This window comes from Xiphophorus maculatus, chromosome 9 (assembly GCF_002775205.1).
Source record: "Xiphophorus maculatus strain JP 163 A chromosome 9, X_maculatus-5.0-male, whole genome shotgun sequence".
Taxonomy (NCBI): Eukaryota; Metazoa; Chordata; class Actinopteri; order Cyprinodontiformes; family Poeciliidae; genus Xiphophorus; species Xiphophorus maculatus.
In genome coordinates this window covers 20,412,968-20,433,269 of record NC_036451.1, presented here as the reverse complement: position 1 = coordinate 20,433,269, position 20,302 = coordinate 20,412,968, and the positions used below count along the sequence as shown (strand labels likewise).

The following is a 20,302-nucleotide window of genomic DNA, read 5'->3' as shown; positions in this document are numbered from 1 at the left end:
GAGGCGCCGCTCCAGCGAATGTAAAAACGTGTGGCACACAAAGGTTGTGTTGGCGTGTGTGTGGGGGCGTGCGCGCGTGTGTGTGTGTGTGTGTGTGTGTGTGTGGGACAGAGTAAGGCACAAAAAAGCAGAAGATAAGTGTTCACAAAACTGAAGGTTAAATAGAATGGAATGTAGGAAACCAATCAAGTGTTTGTACTGAAGATGTACATTAACGAGAGTCTCAACATCAATTTAACAAAATTGTCAAGGTACACTGCCTGGCCAAAAACAAAGTCGCCACCTGGATTCAACTAAGCAAATAGGTACAAGCCTCCTATTGGATAAATACTGCATAGGCGATTATGTTTCAGCTGGCAACAAGTTATTTAACCCCAGCTGATGCAATGAGTAACTCCTCATTTCTTAAACAACCATGGCAAAAGACACATCCTGTGGTCGTGGAAAAGACGTTAGTCTGTTTAAGAAGGGTCAAATCATTGGCCTGCATCAAGCAGAGAAAACATCTAAGGAGATTGCAGAAACTACTAGAATTGGGTTAAGAACTGTCCAACGCATCATTAAAAACTGGAAGGATGGTGGGGAACCATCCTTTGGGGGCAGTGCTATGATCTGGGGTTGCTGCAGTTGGTCAGGTCTAGGTTCAGTAACATTGTGTGCCCAAAGAATGAGGTCAGCTGACTACCTGAATATACTGAATGACCAGGTTATTCCATCAATGGATTTTGTCTTCCCAAATGGAACGGGCATATTCCAAGATGACAATGCCAGGATTCATCGGGCTCACATTGTGAAAGAGTGGTTCAGGGATCATGAGACATCTTTTTCACACATGGATTGGCCACCACAGAGTCCAGACCTTAACCCCAGATGTGCTGGAGAAGGCTTTGCGCAGTGGTCAGACTCTCCCATCATCAATACAAGATCTTGGTGAAAGATTAATGCAACACTGGATGGAAATAAATCTTGTGACACTGCAGAAGCTTATTGAAACAATGCCACAGCGAATGCGGGCTGTAATCAAAGCTAAAGGCGGTCCAACAAAATATTAGAGAGTGTGACCGTTATTTGGTGGCGACTTTTTTTTTGGCCAGGCAGTGTATAAAAGGTCAAACTGTAATGTATTTTCCCCCCTGATGATGCATTACATGCTAACCCTCTATGGCATGACTTTTTATTTTTGTGGGGAAGAAATATTTTCCTGCATTCTTTGGGAGCTTGGTGGTCCCTAATTACATGTCAATCATAAAATCGGACTCTGACACCTCCTGGAACCAGATTTGGGTTTGTTGCCTCAGGGTAACATTGGTCTAGAACACCAAGATTGTCTACACTGATTATGAGAAATGAAATACAAATCAAACAAAAACTATATTCATAAAAGAACTATTTTTTGGACAAAAATATGTCAAAAATCATGCCCCCCAAAAAATAAAATAAAGGAGCAATGTGAGGTACAGCTATGTGGTTTGTTGCCTGAGGGCAACGCCATGCCATAGAGGGCTAATGTATCACAATTTCTACTACTATAAATAGAGATTTTGATGAAACAGGTTTATTATTTTACCTGAAACATTCTACCAGTATTCAAAGCTGCCCTTTTAGTTATCCACAATCATTTTTCTACTTCAGGGCTTCACTATTGCATATCTCTAGGTATCTTTTATCTTATAAAAGATACCTAGAGGAACAAACATAATAGTTTGTTCTTCTATATTTAACACTTTTATTTCTGCTGCTGCTTTTTGTTATTTGATCAGTAAACCTATTTCCAGTAGAGACCTCATTGGTACCTATTGTGTGAGCTACACACTAACAAACTGCTAGGTTAGCTGGCAGTTGTTTTGCTTATAGAAGATCTATTAGCAAAGGGGCGTTTTGTTACTGTTTTACCTGTAAATATGGTCAAATTTATCAAGGTAAAACACCACTAGATGGCCACAGTTATCTCTTCTTGCTTAGTTAAAATGACCATCCTGAAATTAAACCAAAATCTCAAATCCTCTCATTTAAATATACATTTATAAATGTACTGATTTATAAATTTATATTTAAATATAAATTAAATATATATCAATTAATTGATATCAATTAAAACTTTCCATATTATTTCATTACTCATCAATCATTTGCTTACTTAAACAACCCACTCTATGGAGGAAATTGTTTCCTGAATTTAGGAAACAAAAACTACATCAAAATCCTGCGTTATGCGATGATAATGACTTCTCTACAACTTCCTATAACCTGCTTCCAAGCAAAACCCAAAGGTTTAAAAAGCCTATTTCTATGTTCCTTAGGAAAAAGGTTCATTGGATCCTTTGCGATTTTAGATTTCACAGTTTATGTTTAAGGTTACTAAACTAGCCTGAGTTATCTCTATTGTCAGATGGACCACAAAACAAACCCACTCCCCCCTTCATGAACCTCCTCTCACCTCTTGAAGGGGCAGGAAAAAGAGCTGATAAGGATTTCAAGAGAAACTCCTAATTCTTCTGCTGCTTCATTAGCATTTGGCTCTTGTATCATGAGATATGTTTTAGTTTCATCTCATTTTAAAATTTGGGAGTCTTCTGTTGCTTTACTTCTAAAGTTGTAACTTTTTTTTATCATGCACTAGTGTTTTGCCAGGGGGCTTCATATGGTGGTCAGTTGGACCTGGTGGGGGTCGGAGTTGCAGCACCGCTGCAGCTTCTGCCTGTTCTCCCCTGCTGAGCTGCTGCAAGCTGCTGTGAGCAGGAGTTGCAACTCCTCCCTGGTGCTTCATTGTTCTCTAGTCTAAATAAACATACTTGTTGCTTCCTCCTGCTTATTTTTATTTGCAACATTCTCTTCTTTCTGTAGTTGATTTTAATCATGTCTTATTACAGTTTAGTGTTGATTCTCTACAAGTAGCTCCTCATGCACCAGTGTCACACAAAAATATCTTTCCCCCATTAACCAATAGTTATTTCAGGCTTAATGTTAACCATTGATAGCAAATCGTGTAAATTTAGCAAAACTTCCCTTGTTTGATCAATTTCCATTTCATTCACTTCATCTCATTTGGGATGCGATGTCTCATTATAAGACTCTGGTTCACTCAGAGCTGATTCTAATTATACTCAGGCGTTTTGTTTTTCAGGACAGTTTCTGGCCAAATGTCCTTCTTTTCCACAACACCCTGAATTATTTGATCTTAGATTTCCTCTTCTCCCTCTAAACCTCCTTTTTATAAAATATTCCTGCTGAAGCTTTTTTTAAATGTTTACTACCTTCTCAGCATGGAGGGAAATAATTCACATACTCGGCTAATGTTCCAGTTCCCAATTCTATATAAATGATTTACTCATATTAACCCATAATTTACTATCCATTTGTTCAGAAGTTTTTATTTTCACAGGGTTCTGCCTTTCAATAACCTTCCAATCTTTACACTGCAGTTCATCTTTTGGTTCACACTTACTGCTGTTTTACCCATTTTGAACAATTTAGTCCAGTTCATCAACACATAGGATGTTCTAAAACTGGGATTTTTTTTTTTTTTTTTTTTTTTTTTACCCCTCCAGAGGTTTTTTTGTGGGCTCTAGTGTCCCTTATGTGACAGTGGGCTGACAGGAAACGGGGAAGGAGAGGGGGGAAGACATGCGGCAAATGTCGTCGGGTCCGGGAGTCGAACCCGCGACGGCCGCGTCGAGGACTGAAGGCCTCCAAATACGGGTCGCACCAACCGCTACCCCACCACGGAACGCCCCTAAAACTGGGATTTTTATAGCGGGGTAACAATTTAAAAAAATACCATTTGTAGTAATTCTCATTAGAGTATTTCTGAAACCGAACTGAAAAAAGAAGCAAGTTTATAAACAGTGTACAGAAACGATAAACCCCAGAAAAAAACACTAAAGTAAAAGCAAAACCGTAATAAAAATAAAAAGCACAAGAAACTCAAAACAAAAAAGAACAGTAACAGAAGTTGTACCACTATGGACTGGAAAGTGCTCTCTTCACAGGTCCAAGCTTCTAGTTGATCACTCGTCAAACCGAAACTTGACTTTCCAGACTCGACTGTCTCCCCTGAGGGAAGATAGGAGGAATCCTTTCCTATGGCAGTGGTCTGGGCAGCACTCGGTACCTGGATCCAGCAATCAGTGGTGGCCTGTGTCCCATCGGTTTGTGCTGCCTTGGTCAAAGCCAAACTTGAGTTCTCAGACTCAACTGTCTCTTTCTCCGAGGGAAGATTGGAGGAATCCTTCCCTCGGACAGTTTCCTGGATAGCTTCTTGGATCCAGGAACCAACTGCCACCTGGCACCAATCTTCTATTGCTGCGTTTGTCAAAATAGCACTTGAGTTCTCAGATTCAAGTGTTTCTTTCTCCGAGGGAAGATTAGAGGAATCCTTCCCTCGGACAGTTTCCTGGATAGCTTCGTGGATCCAGGTATCAACTGCTGCATGGCACCAATATATTGCTGCATTTGACAAACTAGCACTTGAGTTTCCAGACTCAACTGTTTCTTTCTCTGAGGGAAGATTGGAGAAATCCTTCCCTATATCAGTGGTCTGGACAGCGCTCTTTTCATGGGTCCAGTCTTCTTGTGCCGTCTTCGTCTGAGCAAAAGTTGAGCCTTCGGACTCAACTTTGGGGTCCTTACCAGCCGGTGAAGGACCAAAAGGAAAAGCACAAAAATCATCGTGCTCAGAGAAGCAAGCTTCCCCAGCCGGGGAAGCTTGGATCTCTGGCGAGGAAGGCTCCTCTAAAACTTCCCCAACCAGGGAAGGTTCAAAAAGGAACACATCGAAATCATCATACTGGGAGAAGCAAGCTTCCCCAGCCGGAGAAGCTTGCTTCCCAGTCAGGGAAGGCTCGCAAGGAACCTCCGCAGTAGAGGAAGGTTCAAAAAGGAACGCATCGAAATCATCATATGCAGACTCAGTGCTCTCGTCCTTAGAGACACTTTCGTCTGAATCGCTACCAGGAAAGATTTTGTCAAAAACCTTCTGCATTCTGGTGCTAACCAAATATCCAAGTCCAAAACCCAGGGGAAAAAACACGCCAACTAAAATCCTGTTCATAATGAAAAGCTTTGCTAGACACAGTGTTGAAGTTCGATGAGCTGACTGAATATGAACTGATGATTTGAAATACAAGCCCTCATAACCTCAGAAGTTCTTTGACCACATCACAGATGAGGTCATAGCTACAATGAGGTCACAGTAGTTCTGAGGCAATGTTTCGTTTCTGCTCGTTTCTATGGAAACGCTCAGATCAGTTCCACATAACCCAAAAAATTGACCCTTTGCAACTGTGTCACTTAATCATTTGAGGTGCCATGACAGACGTTGGAAGTGAGGATGGGAGTATTGAACAGAGCGACGAATAGTTTTTAAAAGTTGTTTGGAGTCTGTGTTTTTTTAAATTGTTTAAAAAACTTAATAGCTATGATAGCTGTTTAGTTAAGGTTTCCAGCAAAAAGGCATGAAAATCTGTTAAGTATTTAGCGATTTATGATGAATTAAATATGCTGATACTTCACTAACATAGCACCGAGTGGAGCGGGCCGCTCTAAGATGGCGGCTCTATCTGACGTCAGCGACAATAGGCCGGAGCGGTCCGTATGCCTCTGGTTTCTTTGCCTGCTTCTTTGCTGTTTGGACATTTTCTGCTCTATTTTTCAACTCGCAGCCGGTTCTGGTTTTAGTTCTAATAGTTCATGTAGTGAAAACAAACAAACTTAGAGTTGTTCGAGTTCTCCAGAGCCGAGCATGAACGGTGAAGAATTAGCACTTGGCTCAGTTCTCTTTCAAACTACTTTAGTAGTTGTTTATAAAAAAATACATAAAAACACTATGTTGTTGGTAAAGAAACTAACAGACTGCTTCCGACAGGAAGGTGAAACCCATAATAGCCTAGTTAGCTTACCTGACTTTCCACCGTGTTTTCCTCTTCATGGCAGACTCCTCTCCTGCCTCTCAGCAGGTTTTCACCTCAGCTCAAATTAAAAATGGTGCTTAATTTCCCAAAATGGTCTTATATTGTTTTATCTTAAATTTTGGGGGGAGTTTTTATTGTTAAAAAACTCCTGTGCTACTTCTTCGGGTCATTTAAGTTTAATCAGTTCGGCCTATTTTGAGCTTTTAGAACGAGCCGTTTTAAGACTTCTTGTTACTTTAAATGCAACTAAGCTGCCGCTAGCTACATCTCCATCACGTTTACACTCGCACTTGAAAATGGCCGCAAACTGATGCGCAATTATACAGCTGTACAGCTTTGAAAAGCAGAAGTAGAGCCTCCTGCACAACCAACAAGAATGCAGCACGTGGTTTCTGGATTGTAAGTCAACAACCAAACACTTGTCTTTTCCAGCAGCTTTTGTACAGCGTTAAAATCAGCTGAATAAAGTCCTCCTCCCAAGTCTTGACCGGTCCGCAGTAATACAAAGGTTGGGGACCGCCGCTCTAGAGATTTGCAATGATTTCCACATTTTACTTTTCACATAGAATCCACTTTGTAATATTTATGTGTCTGCACTGAAATTAATCAGATGCAGTTTGATTCATTTTACCTTATGAATTGTAAATGATCAGCTTATTATGAAATTTTAGTGATTCTTTTTGACAATCTGTTCTCAATTTCTTTGATATGGGACAAGATATAGGACATAACGTTCTGCATCACCTTCATTTACTCATGCTTATATGTGAAAATGATAACTTCATCATAAACGGCTTTAAAATGTTGACGTTTGACATAAATCCTTCTGGTGAAAACTAACAAATATTCTTGCAAGTAGCATGTTTTTATTGATTAATTGGGAAGATCTATGTGTTTCTGAAAAAAGCACATTATACAGTACATTAACTGTGGCAATTGGAATGTTCAGGCATAACATTATGACCACTGAACGCCGACGTTAGTAACACTGATTTTACCAAATCATTGCAGCTTGTAGTATAATTTAAGGTCTGTCCATTTTACAAAAATTTCTTGAACTTACCAATAATCTATGAATAAATATGAATGTGTGACTCCAGTTAATAACATCTGCCAACAGGAAGTATATTAGTTTAACCAGAGGTCACAGTACATGCAAGTTAATCAATCAATCAGTCAATCAATCCAAAAATCAATCAGGTTTATTTGTATAGCACATTTCAGCAGCAAGGCAGCATAAAAACACAAAAATAAAAGGTCATAAAAAACAACATGGAGTCACTGATCGAGAAACCAGCAACCAGCTTTGCGCAGTGGTCAGACTCTCCCATCATCAATACAAGATCTTGGTGAAAGATTAATGCAACACTGGATGGAAATAAATCTTGTGACACTGCAGAAGCTTATTGAAACAATGCCACAGCGAATGCGGGCTGTAATCAAAGCTAAAGGCGGTCCAACAAAATATTAGAAAGTGTGACCATTTTTTGGTGCGACTTTTGTTTTGGCCAGGCAGTGTATTTAAACATTTATATCAGATCAAATGAAGATCCTCTGATAAAAACTGAAATAATAAAAAGGTATTTTTAAAATATATCAATTTATGGCACACTTGGACAAAGTCCAGCTGATGTAGCACAGGTACTTGAAACCTATTTTATTCAACCTGAACCTTCTTTAGTAAAGTGCTGTAAAAACTGTCAAAAGGACATTAAGTCAACATACACACCAGGATCAATATGTGAAGCAGGGGGGTTTAAAGTTGCTGCATTACAAACACATTTAGAGCTAAACACAAACATTTTCAGGGAAATCAATGCTTCCTAATGCTGCACTGTTAGTGATTTTAGAAAGGATGCTGATGCTGTAATACATGTGCTCTGCCAGAAGGTGGCAGTAATATTGACATTGACTACATTAAAATTTAGAAGAAGTAGATAGCATTTATTGTCATTGAACAGAATTCAACGAAATTTCCATTGCAGCTCCCGTGCAAAAGGTCAAATATATACAGTAAAAATAAGCAAACACACAATAATAATAATAACAATATATACAACTAAATTAACTAAAGGCACTCAACCATCCAAAGAAGTAGCAGCAGGTCCAATTATGGCAAAGTACAGATAATGTGACAGTGCAAAATACAGAACAATATGACTGTGTGGGGGTGGGGGATATATATGTATGACTGCGAGGAAGAAGTAGATCTTGAGGATGACCAAAGCTGAGCTAGACTAGAGATTCTCACAAAACCAAAGCTGCACCTGTAAAATGTGATTCAATGTGTAGCTCTCATTTGGAATTTTTCTAAAAATCAACATTTTTGCAGGTGGATTACAAATGTACAACATGACAAATCACACAACATTAATGTGTCCAATGCTGCACTTGCAAAGGACTGCTTGAACGCAAATTTTTTTTTGTTGATTGCATCATCTTTGTGGTGAAAGAAGAAAATAAATTGTCAAATTTCATATCAAATGTCACATGCTTGCTCAGCTGATGTTGTTGACATCTGAGTGTATTAAAATCAGTCGCGATACGTTTCCAAAAGTCACAGCGCAGACGCACACCCAAGCATTTTCAGGGCTGGTAAAAATTCTCACTTTTAAAAAACGTGTAACCAAGACTAATGTACAGTTTGAAAACACAAAATATGTAAAAAGCAAACCCTTTGATCTCTTTTCAGACTGGTTAGGATGCACTTCTACACTTAAATGAACCCAAATTAGATTGTCACCCCAAGTAATTCCAGCACTTTCTTGTGTCCAAACAACTGATCATTCATAAACAGAGGCAAATATAATAAACTGGTTCAGAAATGGAGAACATGCAGTTGTTGCAAAAGCAAAATAAAAAAATAAGATAAATTCTGGGCTAATCGGTCAGTTTTCTCTGTTTAAATCTGCTAAATAAAGCCATTGTTGTTTAGATGGCATTTATCATTTAATAGTTCGTTATTTACTGTGCTTCATTTTCTGCACTCTGTCAATTTGGCATTGATTGCTCCATCCTGAGAGTGTAACAAGACAAGGTACTCCACTGTTTTAATGAAAAACTGCAGTAACTCAAAAGTCGAGATGAACGATGAGTCATAAATCAAAGTCTCTGAGCATCTTTCTGCATGTTGATCTCTCGCATACTCAAAATTTATGTTTTTCTTAAAACCTCCTATTTCTTATGTTCTCTCATGCCGTTGCTGAAAAACAGCAAGGCGTGTTATTTTATTGAAATATGATAGAATATATTAGTGATATTTTCTGTAATATTTCTGCAAATATCCCCAAGATGAAATCCTGGAAATGATTTCTATCAGATGAGTTGAACCGAATCACTAATGCGTTTGACGTGAATGCTGAATTATCGCCATGCCACAGATGTACGTATTTAGTAAATGTATGAGTTTGGAATTGATGTTTTTACGATGGACTGGCGACCTGTCAATGTGACCCCGTTTCCCACCCAATGACCCCTGAATTTAGCCTCCAGCCCTGCTGGGACCCTGCAAGAATAAATGAGTATTGAAAATAGGTAGAGGACTGCATGGACCTTTTAATTGCAAACTGCTAATAAAATAGGAATTAGTATAGGAAAACAGACAAACTTTCAATCAGTTTCTCCTGAATTTCTGCTACTCTGTTCTTCCCCAGCTGTCAGTTTTTTGTTTTTTTTTTTCAGTTTGAATGAAACGGGCTATTCTTGTGTTTGTGTTGAACAGGAACACACAGCGAGGGTCAAAATCAGGTCAGAAGGAATACTAATAAACAAAGCAGCTGTGGGTTTTTCCTCTCTGTAGCTTTGGAGTGAACATGTCTGTCATATTTCTATCTAACCTTCTTCCACTGCCCTCTCCTCACGTGGGAATTTTGGTAATTTCCATAAAACAGAAATTCCCCTCATAGAAAACGAAACCATCTGGACGCAGGTGTTCTGTATTAATCCATCATATTATCTCTCAGGGCTTCCCTGTATTTATTTCTCTTCCCCCTCTCTTGTTCCTGCTCTCCCCCTCTTCCTTCCCTCCATTCACACACCCTCATTAAACTTCTATCTCAGTCTCGTTTTCTTCACTTTCTTTAAGCATGCTCCTCTCCTCCTATGCCCCTGTCATCAGCATCTCCCCGCATCCTTTCCAGTTCTTCAACCTCTACTCCACCACCTCGCATCTGCAGCCTCTTCATCTCATTTTTGTGTTCTTGTCTTTCTGTTTTTAAACTCATTTTCCAAACTTCTTGCTCTGCTCCCAATTATTTCCTTCCCCTCTATCATCTACATCTCTTCATTATCATCTTTCTGCTCTTCTTCTGCTGCCACGCAACACAACAAAAAGAGGAAGGCAGCGCTCGCTGCATGCATTGTTACCTTTTTCGCAAGTAGCTCCGCCGTAGCTGGGCAGGCAGAGGCACACAAAGGAGTTGATCTCATCGATGCAGGTTCCTCCGTTCTGGCACGGATTAGACTGGCAGTCGTCAATGTCTGAAGGGAAAGATTGAAGGGAGAACAGGAGATGAGTCAAAGTCACATGTTTACTTTGAAGAAGTGTTTGTACTCCTTGAACTTATTCACATTTTGAGACACTACAACCACATGTTTCATTGGAGTTTCATGGGATTTTCTGTGACAGAGCAACACAAAGCAGAGCACACTTGGCAAGGGGACAGAAAAGCCTACAATTATCTATTTTATTTTTGACAAATAAGAATCTGAAAATCGGTACTGCATATTTAGTTATCCCACATTGGTCAATATTTGTGTAACCCTCTTTTAATTGCCATGAGTGTAGCGATATGCTTCTACCATTTCCAGCGAGTAAAATACATAAACATTCGCCTTTGTAAATCACGCAAGTCATCATCAAGCTAGATAAGGATGTAATGTTGATTGTGCAGTGTCCCGCTGGACTCTAATTTGGATTTAGGTCTGGGCTTTGACTAGGCCATAACAATACATGCCTCAACTCTTCCACAGGATTGCCCTGTAAGTTTTTTGAGCATATTTATTCAAAGTAGAGGAGGTGAAGACAAAGTGAATGCCAAACACTCCAGATTGCTTTTTTTTAAGCGGCCACCATTTTAAACTACTTTGTGTTAGTCCGCCATTTAAAATGCCAATAAACCCCATTTATATTTGAGGTTGTGATGTCAGAAGATGTGTGAAAATTAGGACAAATTAACACACTCTTTCATACACAAACATCCCTCTACAAACAGCAGTTTATGCAGCTACCTGCCACAGCTCAACGCTAAGTTTTAGTCAGATTAGAGGTGTTTCTGTGAAAGCTATAATTAGGGCAAATTGATTGAATTCATCAGCGAGCTGTTTGGGGATGCAGTGGAGCGCATGAAGCTAATTGCAACGTGTTTGCAGGACGTGGCGCAGAGCTGCAGTCGAACCCTGAGCAGCAAAAGCAACGGAGAGCGCATGCACCGAACACCCACACACACCCACACCACCACGCTCACACACACACAGAAGATTCAATTTGTACCAGTGGACCCAATTCAAATTCTTCACCCATTGGGAACCACAAAACATATATACAGATCAATTTTAATTAGGCAAACATTCTTTAATTCTAACTTAAGAATTATGTTGCCTTTATAAACAAATTCAAACACATATTCCACAAAAGCTCATGTTCAGTAGAAAAATGCCAATTGTATTTTTTTTTTCTTCTTCTTTTTTTTTGGCTGATCTCGGCCTGAAGGCACAATCATTAAAGCTGCAGCTGGCAACTTAACAATCCTCAACCATCACAAGCTCTGAGAGACTCTCTGAGGCTCTGACAAGAGGTCATGGTGGGAGGCAGAACAACGTCTGAGGGCTGAAGGAAGATATGGAAATGAGAGGATGCTGAAAAGCAGTGCAGAGCTGGGTGAGGAGGCTGAGGGGATGGAAACAAGGGTGGAAGTGGAAAGACGGAGCGGAGGTGATACCATTCTGCGAGGAAGTTAGCGAGTTTTGGGGTCGGATTACAGCAGCTTTGTAGGCGGCAGCGTTTGGGCGGATCAGCCCGTTTGGTGCGAACAGCATGACAGCTTCGTTGCTGTTGCTCCGCTTAGGGCCGGCTGATCTCAAAGGCTAAAGTCGATGCGGACAAAAGATATCGAGCGAGAGGAAATGGAATAAGACGCTCAATTTATTCTGAGGTCGGACAGCCGTGTACGTCTGTCCTAATGTATGTTTGGCATGAGACAAGAAATGATGACAAAACGACAAAAAACAAATTACTTTATCTGCCATAAAAATGAACTTCACATGCTGCATCAAACTGTCTTAAATGGTTATTCTTCTCCTTTCAAGTTCAAACTGCAGGGATCTGAAAAGGTTCCAAACAACGCAGCTGTGAAAATCATGTTTCACCTTGCAAATGTAGTCATAACCATTAAACCTTTTCATATTTTGCCAAAATTACAAACAAAACTTTGGTCTATTCCAAAAAATAAACATGTTTTGATCAGATATATTCAATTGCAGCTCTGTGTGTTGAGGATTATTATCCAACTGGATGATGAAACTTAGTCCTAATCTTAATTCATATTTAGTCCAAGTCATTCTTTTTTGCATGTGAGCCAAAATGTTCAATTTTAGTCTCATTTGACCAGCGCACCTTATTTCACCTGCCAAGTCCCAAACATGTCTTGTAGCATACTACAAACAGAACTTTTTATTACTTTCTTTCAACAATGGCTTCATTTTGTCAACCCTCAGATTTGAGGAGTGCATCACTACTACTGAATTGAAGTTTGAGGTTTTAAAGTGACAACATCATAAAAAAGGTAAACTGGCATGAATACTTTTGAGAAGCACTGTCAGTGCATTCAACCCAAATAAACTAGTTCAAAGAATACCTGTAGGTTTACAGAAAGGTTGTGTCTGTGAATAAAACATGATTAAAAAAGGTAAAAAGGAAATAAAAAAATACCAGGAAAGAAAAATCCTTGGGCTCGCCTTAACAAATATTTCTACCATTTCTCATTTTGTTGTGTTAATTATCTGTTTATTTCAGATAAACAGAGTTAAAGATCACCTCTACCCAACCGTCCACATTCTCTCTCCCCTGCGGTCTCTTTTCCTTCCAGCACTCAGATTTATGTCTTCAATTCTCCTGTAAAATACCCGTGAACTCTGAAGCCAAATAAACCCAGACAACTCTTTCTCATTGCCATATAAAAGTGTTTAACAGATATGAACAATTTCACGCTCGTGAACCCTTGAATTTGTCTGCGGTCCTCCATAGGGTTTTTTTTTTGGCTTTCACTAAACTTGTAATCTATGTCTACTAAATACCAACTGCATAACATTTTATATTTTACCGAATTCTGGTGAAAATCCATCTCTCCATTTGCTTCACAATCGGTTCATTGTCTGGGATGTAGGAAAAGTAATTTTAAATGTGGTTTCTTTACCCGAATTTACCTGAAATCTAACAGTCAATCATGTCTGCTGTGCTTTCCTCCTGTTTTCTGAAGAAATGCTTTTACTTTGACTAGTTAGTTGTTTTTGTCTCTGGTTTTAGTGAGTGTCAATTATTGTCTCTCTCTTTCTCTTTCTGACCTGATCACCTTCTACCCTATGATATGTCTCAGCTCCCCATAACCCTGTGAAAGATGAACTGTGTATAACGAGCAGATGGACGAAATACCGCACTAATAATGAAATGAAATCCAGACTAAAATAACCCATCTTTCAGATAATCTAAAAATCTATTTCTGTTGACATATACCCTACATATTCTGTTTTCATGTTTTGTTTCGAGAGCATATAATGTGCAACAGTTATTCTTTTCTCACCTAGGTATTGATCAAAACACTGGTAATTATTAGCATAGGCTAACTGGTTAGGCTAATGCAGGGATGCATCTAGGAAGCAGATGCTCAGCCACTGTAACCTCTGAGCGCTCTGTGAACTGCTCTTGAGTGAATCAAAATGCTGCGTCACGTTTGTAAATCTGTAGCTACTGACTGCAGAAAAGCTGCTGACCTCTGCGCGCTGTGCACCTCATCATCCACTGACCCAATTCACCGCTGCATGGCTCAGCTGCTCTTGCTCCCCACCACTCCGCCTCGACACGAGAGCTACAAATGTTTACAGACATATAAATAATATAAATGTTTATAGCCACTTAGTTTTCATAAGTGCTCGCGTGTGGATGCGTTCACTCATTATCTGCATTTTATTTTTTTCTAAATGTGTGACAGTGAGCTGTTTTGCATATGCCCTATTTTCTATTTTCAACAGTAAAAACAATCTGCGGCAACTGATGAAAAGAAACGTCAAAAAGGGGAACATTTGAAGTATTTTTACCCTTTCTGTAACACAAAAATAACCGCAGCTTCCTTTTCTGTTATTCTTGAAGTCACTTTTTAATAAATGCTGCTCCTGTGAAGATGGAGTCAACTGTTTATTTTTTTTCTGAATGCAAAAACTAATGGCTTTTTCTTATCTAATGTTTATGATGGCAGCTATTCATTTATCAAACTGATAACTGTTTAAAGATCCCAATTTTGAAAGCATCTTTCAAAATGTCTTAAGTGTTCCCTCTTTGGTTATCTAAGATTAACTAATAAAACATGGAGTGGGAAAGAAGGAGAACAGCTGGTTAGACATAATGAAAATTTAACATTCAAGCAAATTTTAAAAAACGATGGCAACAAATACAAAACACAGTATTCCTGTGTATATTTACCTTCTCTTCTGTGCAGATTTATTATGTAAATATGCATCTACAAAGGTTGGAGGGTGCGAAAAGATCTCATTACGAGTCGCATTCTTCCACAACCAGCCTCAGTAGGTGGCAGCCACGGATAAATGAAACCCCGACAGAGCACGAACGCACCTTTTTTCCTTTTTTCCTGTACGAGACTAAATGCCAGCCGTAGCTACAGATCAAACAGCCGACTGATCAATTACACAGAGAACCTTTGAACCAGTAAATGCCACCCAAAGACTTCACGTCTAACAAGGTTCTACAGAGGTCATGAGGGGATGATATTAATATCAAAGAGGAAGACTTTTTATTTTGGCAGACACCCAGAGGAAAATGTACATTTATCAGAGCAAGCCAGAGCCGCACTCTCGTGCTAAAAGCATCGGCACGGAATCCAAAGCTAAAAATTGTACGGTACGCCAGTGCAACCCTCCGCTTCCCTGGAACTCTGACAAATCGGGTCAGGCTTTCTACGTTCTCCTAATTGCAGCTGAACCACAGCTGCCGTTATGTAAAAAATAAACCGACATAACATGCTGTAAAATAAAGGCTTTGAAATGGAAATGTTTTTTGTCACACGAAGGTTCTGGTTAAAAGGCTTTTTGTGTTTGTCGTCTTTTATAGCGGCGACCCTGGATGATTGACTTCCCTTTTGGTTTGCTGAGGGGCATTGACATTTCCAAAGCCTTCTACAAAGATGGATACCTTTCTGTTTAGCTGCTGCTCATCCAGACACCGTGAACGCTCAATGGGCCATGTTGCGCTTTTTCAGAAAGCAGATTTTCTGCGTGAGTATGTCTGAACACAATATAAATTTTGGTTTAGTTGTCTTTGCTGCAAACAACAAGGACAGCAACAGCAACAAGTGTTTGTATAAACATTGTAAACCTCTTCATTTGCTATTTTATTTATTTGCAGAGTAAATATGTGCTACTAATTCACATGTTCGTTTTACAGCCATCTTTATCAGCAGAAACTCCTTTTTTCTTTTTTAATTACACAATAACTTTCTTTAAACGATTCTTTCCCTTTATACCATAGCAGAGCATTACTGCTTATTGGCACACAGCTAATTGTTTTGTTGTTTTCGAGCATGCACTTTAATATTTCAGTTAGTGTCTGAAAATATGCACTCCACGAAAAATGCCACCGGGTAAAATGAATGAATCCAGATATTTCCCCCTAAGGATGCAGATCAGCATAGAAAACAGTGGTGTAATTACTAAACCAAACAGCTCACATCTGTGCATACTTATTCTCTAGTTTTCTTAGAATTTTTACTGCTTGATGATGTAAAGAGAAAAGAAAAAACCTCATTTTGTTTACTGAGGAGATCATGAGTATTTAATATTTATCAATCACTATTTAAGTGTTCAGAGCAGCTACACAGCATAGTTTTCCCCAATACCAACTAAGCAGAGTTAGAAAGATTATGTCCACATTTCTAAAAGTACAGAGAGGTATATTGTTGCACTGGAATTCAAAAGTGTTTTTTTTTTTACCCAAATGGAAAATTAAATTAACTCATATCATCCGAGTACCTTCAAAGATACTTGGATCATATGAGGGAGACTGTGGGCAGGAAGGGTCTCCGGTAGCAGTCAGTCTTGCAGTGAATCTGATAAGGCTTCTGACTGAAGACCGTTGCTCTCTGACAGCCTCATGACTGTCATAACATGCTAACAGCTCAATTTCTGGGCAGCAGAGATGCTATTCAACATCTCCTGGATGACACTATCAGTTATTGGTAAATACTGATATTCCACCTCATTTCCTTTTGCCTCTCCTCTTTTAAACTCTCTGTCCATATGGTTAGAAACCTGGGCAGAGAGACAAAGTTGGGAATATGATCGTTTCTCATTATGATTGATGGAAGAGATGGCTTTAGCTTCCTCCTTCTCTGTCTGCCCTTTAGTTCTGCTCTGCATCCATTAAGACTATTTTTCAACTCCTTTGGGATTGGAGAAGGATGTAAAATGTGATTATTCTTATTCTTCATTAAACGTTCACCAATTAATGAATATCGCTTCAGCCTGTCTGCTTTTGGGTCCAACCACCACCTAAACATGATGACAAAATTACAGATACGTGTGTGTTTGATTCGACGATGTTTACATGTGTGATAAGAGAAATGTTTCTCTGGATGAGGTCGCCGAGATTCGTCCTTAAAAATCTTGTGCTTTTCAGTTGTTTGATCTCCAAGGAATATTGTTGAATGTCGCTTAAGTGCAAGTTCATTAAATAAGAAACAGCCTTGTTCAGCGAGAAATTTGCGGAAAATCTTAAATGCCACACATGCATATTGGAATAAGTGAAGCACTACACTGCACTTAGAGGCAATCAAAGAGCATTCATACTGAGTTAAGTGAAGACTGACGGAGGAGTAGGTGTGCAAATAATCAGAATAGTTCCGTGTATTTGCTCTGGGTTTTATTGCAGCATCACAGACAGGCTCAGTAGGAAGAAGAGAAAACAAGAACATAAATGCAGCGCGATTGAAAGCTCTGAGCTATTCTTCAGGGAAATCTGAGAAACCCTGATCAACCTCTGACATTAAAATAAAATAATGTATTTCTGGTTTAAGCATTTCATCATCTGTACTTGGCTAACATGTAAGGATGAACAAAGATATGTTACTTCCTCATTCCCCTCAGACAGAGTGGTACAGTACATCATGTGCAACCGCATACATACAGGCAGTGATCCGAATCATTGTGGTTTAACAGATATTTCCACACATCAAGGAAATGTCAGGAAAGTGAGCCTAAGAAACTGGCTGGTGGACATTACCAGAATATCACACAGGAACATCAAATAAAGAGAGAAGGTATGGCTCCATCTCGCTTCCTGATGGAGCGAGATGGAGATATAAATATGGGAACGTGTGTGTGTTATTTTTATGTGTGTGTGAGTGGGGGGGAGGCTCACAATGTGTTTCATACAGGTCTGTGCTTTGTTTGACAGCACTGCTCCGACATTCATAACAACCTAGAAAAATGTAATGAGGTAAAATGTCACAACATCTCACATCACCGGGCTAGCCTTCACTTCTGACACCCTGACTCTGCTCACCAATGCTGTACGTATGGGTGTGTGTGGGAGTGGGCGCGTGTGTGTGCATGTGTATTTACTGCTTGTGTCTTCAGAGTCTGTTTACATTTTGTGTGGGATGGGGATGCCGGTGACCAGGAGAAAGAAACACCAGCTGCCACCAGTATCATTCAACCACACACTATTTCTGTCTGCGCAGAGAAGGAGCGGTGAGCAGCAGAAGTATGCAGGACTTCAGGCTGACAGCAAATGCAGAGCAGAACCGGACAACCATTATTCCGGGCTGTGTGGTGTTAAATCTGATTAGCAGCAATTGCACCCGGTTGTAAAGCCACTCACCTTCTCACTTAGCTCACTCAAGGGTAAAATCTTAAAACAGATGCTTTCACTTTTCTCTATTATCTATCCTTCATAACTTCTTTTTCTTTCTGCGCAAACATCTGTGAATGTCCAAACTTAGAAAAAAAATAAAAAATACAGCAACTTTAAGTGGAACAGTTCCCAGGAGGGGTGAATGACAGGCTATTCTCTGCCTCCTGTCGTTATTTCTGACACACTTAAAGTGGTAATATTAGAGGGAAATTATCTTTTTTTTCCCCATTCAGCCCTGTCAGTATCATTTCATCACTGACAGTGAGTTTATATAGTATTGCGTTTCAGAGCGCAGAGCGATGCTGAAGTCTTGCGTCTATTTCTGTAAGGAGAGGCCTCCTGAATCAAAGAAGTGCCCTCTTAAGGAAGAATTATTTACTCTTTTTATAGATTGTTTGGCTCCTGCAGTCAATAAGAACTCCAGCATATAATATTAAAAGACTTTTTCTCTAAACTCTCTTTCAAGTTGTATACCTCTGCCTTTTATTCTGTCTTTGACCAAATTCTTCCTCATCTCTGAGCAGCTGCTTTAGAAAGAAGACCAAAAATCAGCTCAAGGAAAAAAAATAAACAAGACAATGATATTGCCTCTTCCTTTTTGGTTCAATCAGTTAGTAAAGACAATTTTGAAAATAGTACAAGTGAAATTGGCATATATTCAAATACAATCCCTTTCAAAAGTATTTATATCTATCACAGTTTATCACAATTTGAATCCTAACTTCAGTGTGTTTTTTTTTTAGGATAATTCATGGCTTCCAGAATTTTTTCCCAAATAAAAAAAACTGTAAATCTGCTGTACATTGCAGTAAACTCTCTCAATTAATACTTTGTCTTTTGCTGCTGTCACAGCTGCAGGTCTCAACCTGTTGTGATTGATGGTTGTTTCTTTGGCTGGATCCAAACGAAGACAGGAAGTCAATAGAAACGTGGTAAATATTTATTTAATGAAGATAAGAAGCATACAGGAAACAAGTCAGCATAGCAGGTGTCTGGATAATCAGCTGAACACACAAACAAAGGACTGATTGAACTGGGAAGTGCATAAATAGTGTTGAGTGTAAGATTTGGGCAAGCATTGGAAGGAAGACCAACGGCTTCAGCCTTTGGCTGATGACATGATTTTATTTTTCTTTCCCTAACACTGAGCAGATTAATAGCTGATGTATAAAAATGTTCTTCAACTAAATAAAGATGAAACTGAAGTCTTAGTTTTTGTACCCAAAGACTAAGAATCAGTGCCACCTTCGGTCTGCTGGTTTAAAAAGCTCAAAGTCAAAAATCTGAGGGTGATTTGAATCTTGATGACCACATGAAATTTATCATAAAGGCATCATATTATTACCACGTGCATTAGTTCATGTCTCTGTTTACAGCAGACTCGATTATTACAACGCTGTTCCAACTTCTTCAAAATGCTGCGGCTGGAGTATTTACAAACGCAAGAGATCAGCATATCTGGAGCTCAGTCCAGTTCTGAACTCTTACCCTTTGCTCAATGAACTGAGTTTAAGAGGAAACTAATTGTTTACAAAGCCCTTCACAAAAAACTTAGAATAAGTGGACATGTGGATGGACGTGCTTCTCCTCGAACATTGGATCTACACATGTAAAACTGACATATTGTGCTGACAGCGCACAAGTCTGTCAAAAGTCTGCAGTAGTTGTTGATCTTGGAGGAGAAACTTTAGGTGACTGAATCATTTAGGATTTAAATCTGTTCCCATGGTATAGAGCTTCCCTCAACAGGGCTCTTCATTTCCATCTCCTGCATGACTTCAAGTCACAGTGCACTTACAATCTTCCAAGCTGAGAATATTGCGCCACTGGTTATTTACAAGGGCAATAGTAAAATGCAACACTGCATATTGCTATCTCTGCATCATTATTCTGTCAACCATTAGATGATCTTTTTAAACACAGCATAGCAGAAACCAACAGCTGCCATTTTAGGTTGTCACTTCAAACATGTCTAAATGTTGGCGCCGATGTTATATTTACACGGCACACTCATGTCAGATATGATTAATATTTTCAGAATGAGGCTTAATTGTATTTGGCAGTCACTCCGCTCGAGGGCCGTTCCGCCGCATTTTGAGCAAAAATGACAGCCGCTGAGATTACAATCCATCAGAGAGGCCAAGTAATTGAACCATTTTGAAAGAATATGAGTAGAAATAAGCTGACGAGATCAGTTGGAGACAGCAACATCAACATCGGTTTTAAAATTTCTACTATCGGTTCTCCTAAGAGGTAG

General features: G+C 39.3%; 1 protein-coding gene across 1 annotated transcript in view; it reads right to left on the bottom strand.

The window, feature by feature from the left end:
* ncan (neurocan) overlaps window positions 1-20,302 on the bottom strand; it is a 178,118-nt gene that overhangs the window by 33,607 nt on the left and 124,209 nt on the right. Inside the window, exon 11 of the mRNA XM_005795699.2 lies at window positions 10,275-10,388. Coding sequence (XP_005795756.1) covers window positions 10,275-10,388 — 114 coding nt within the window. The remainder of the gene's footprint in view (window positions 1-10,274; window positions 10,389-20,302) is intronic.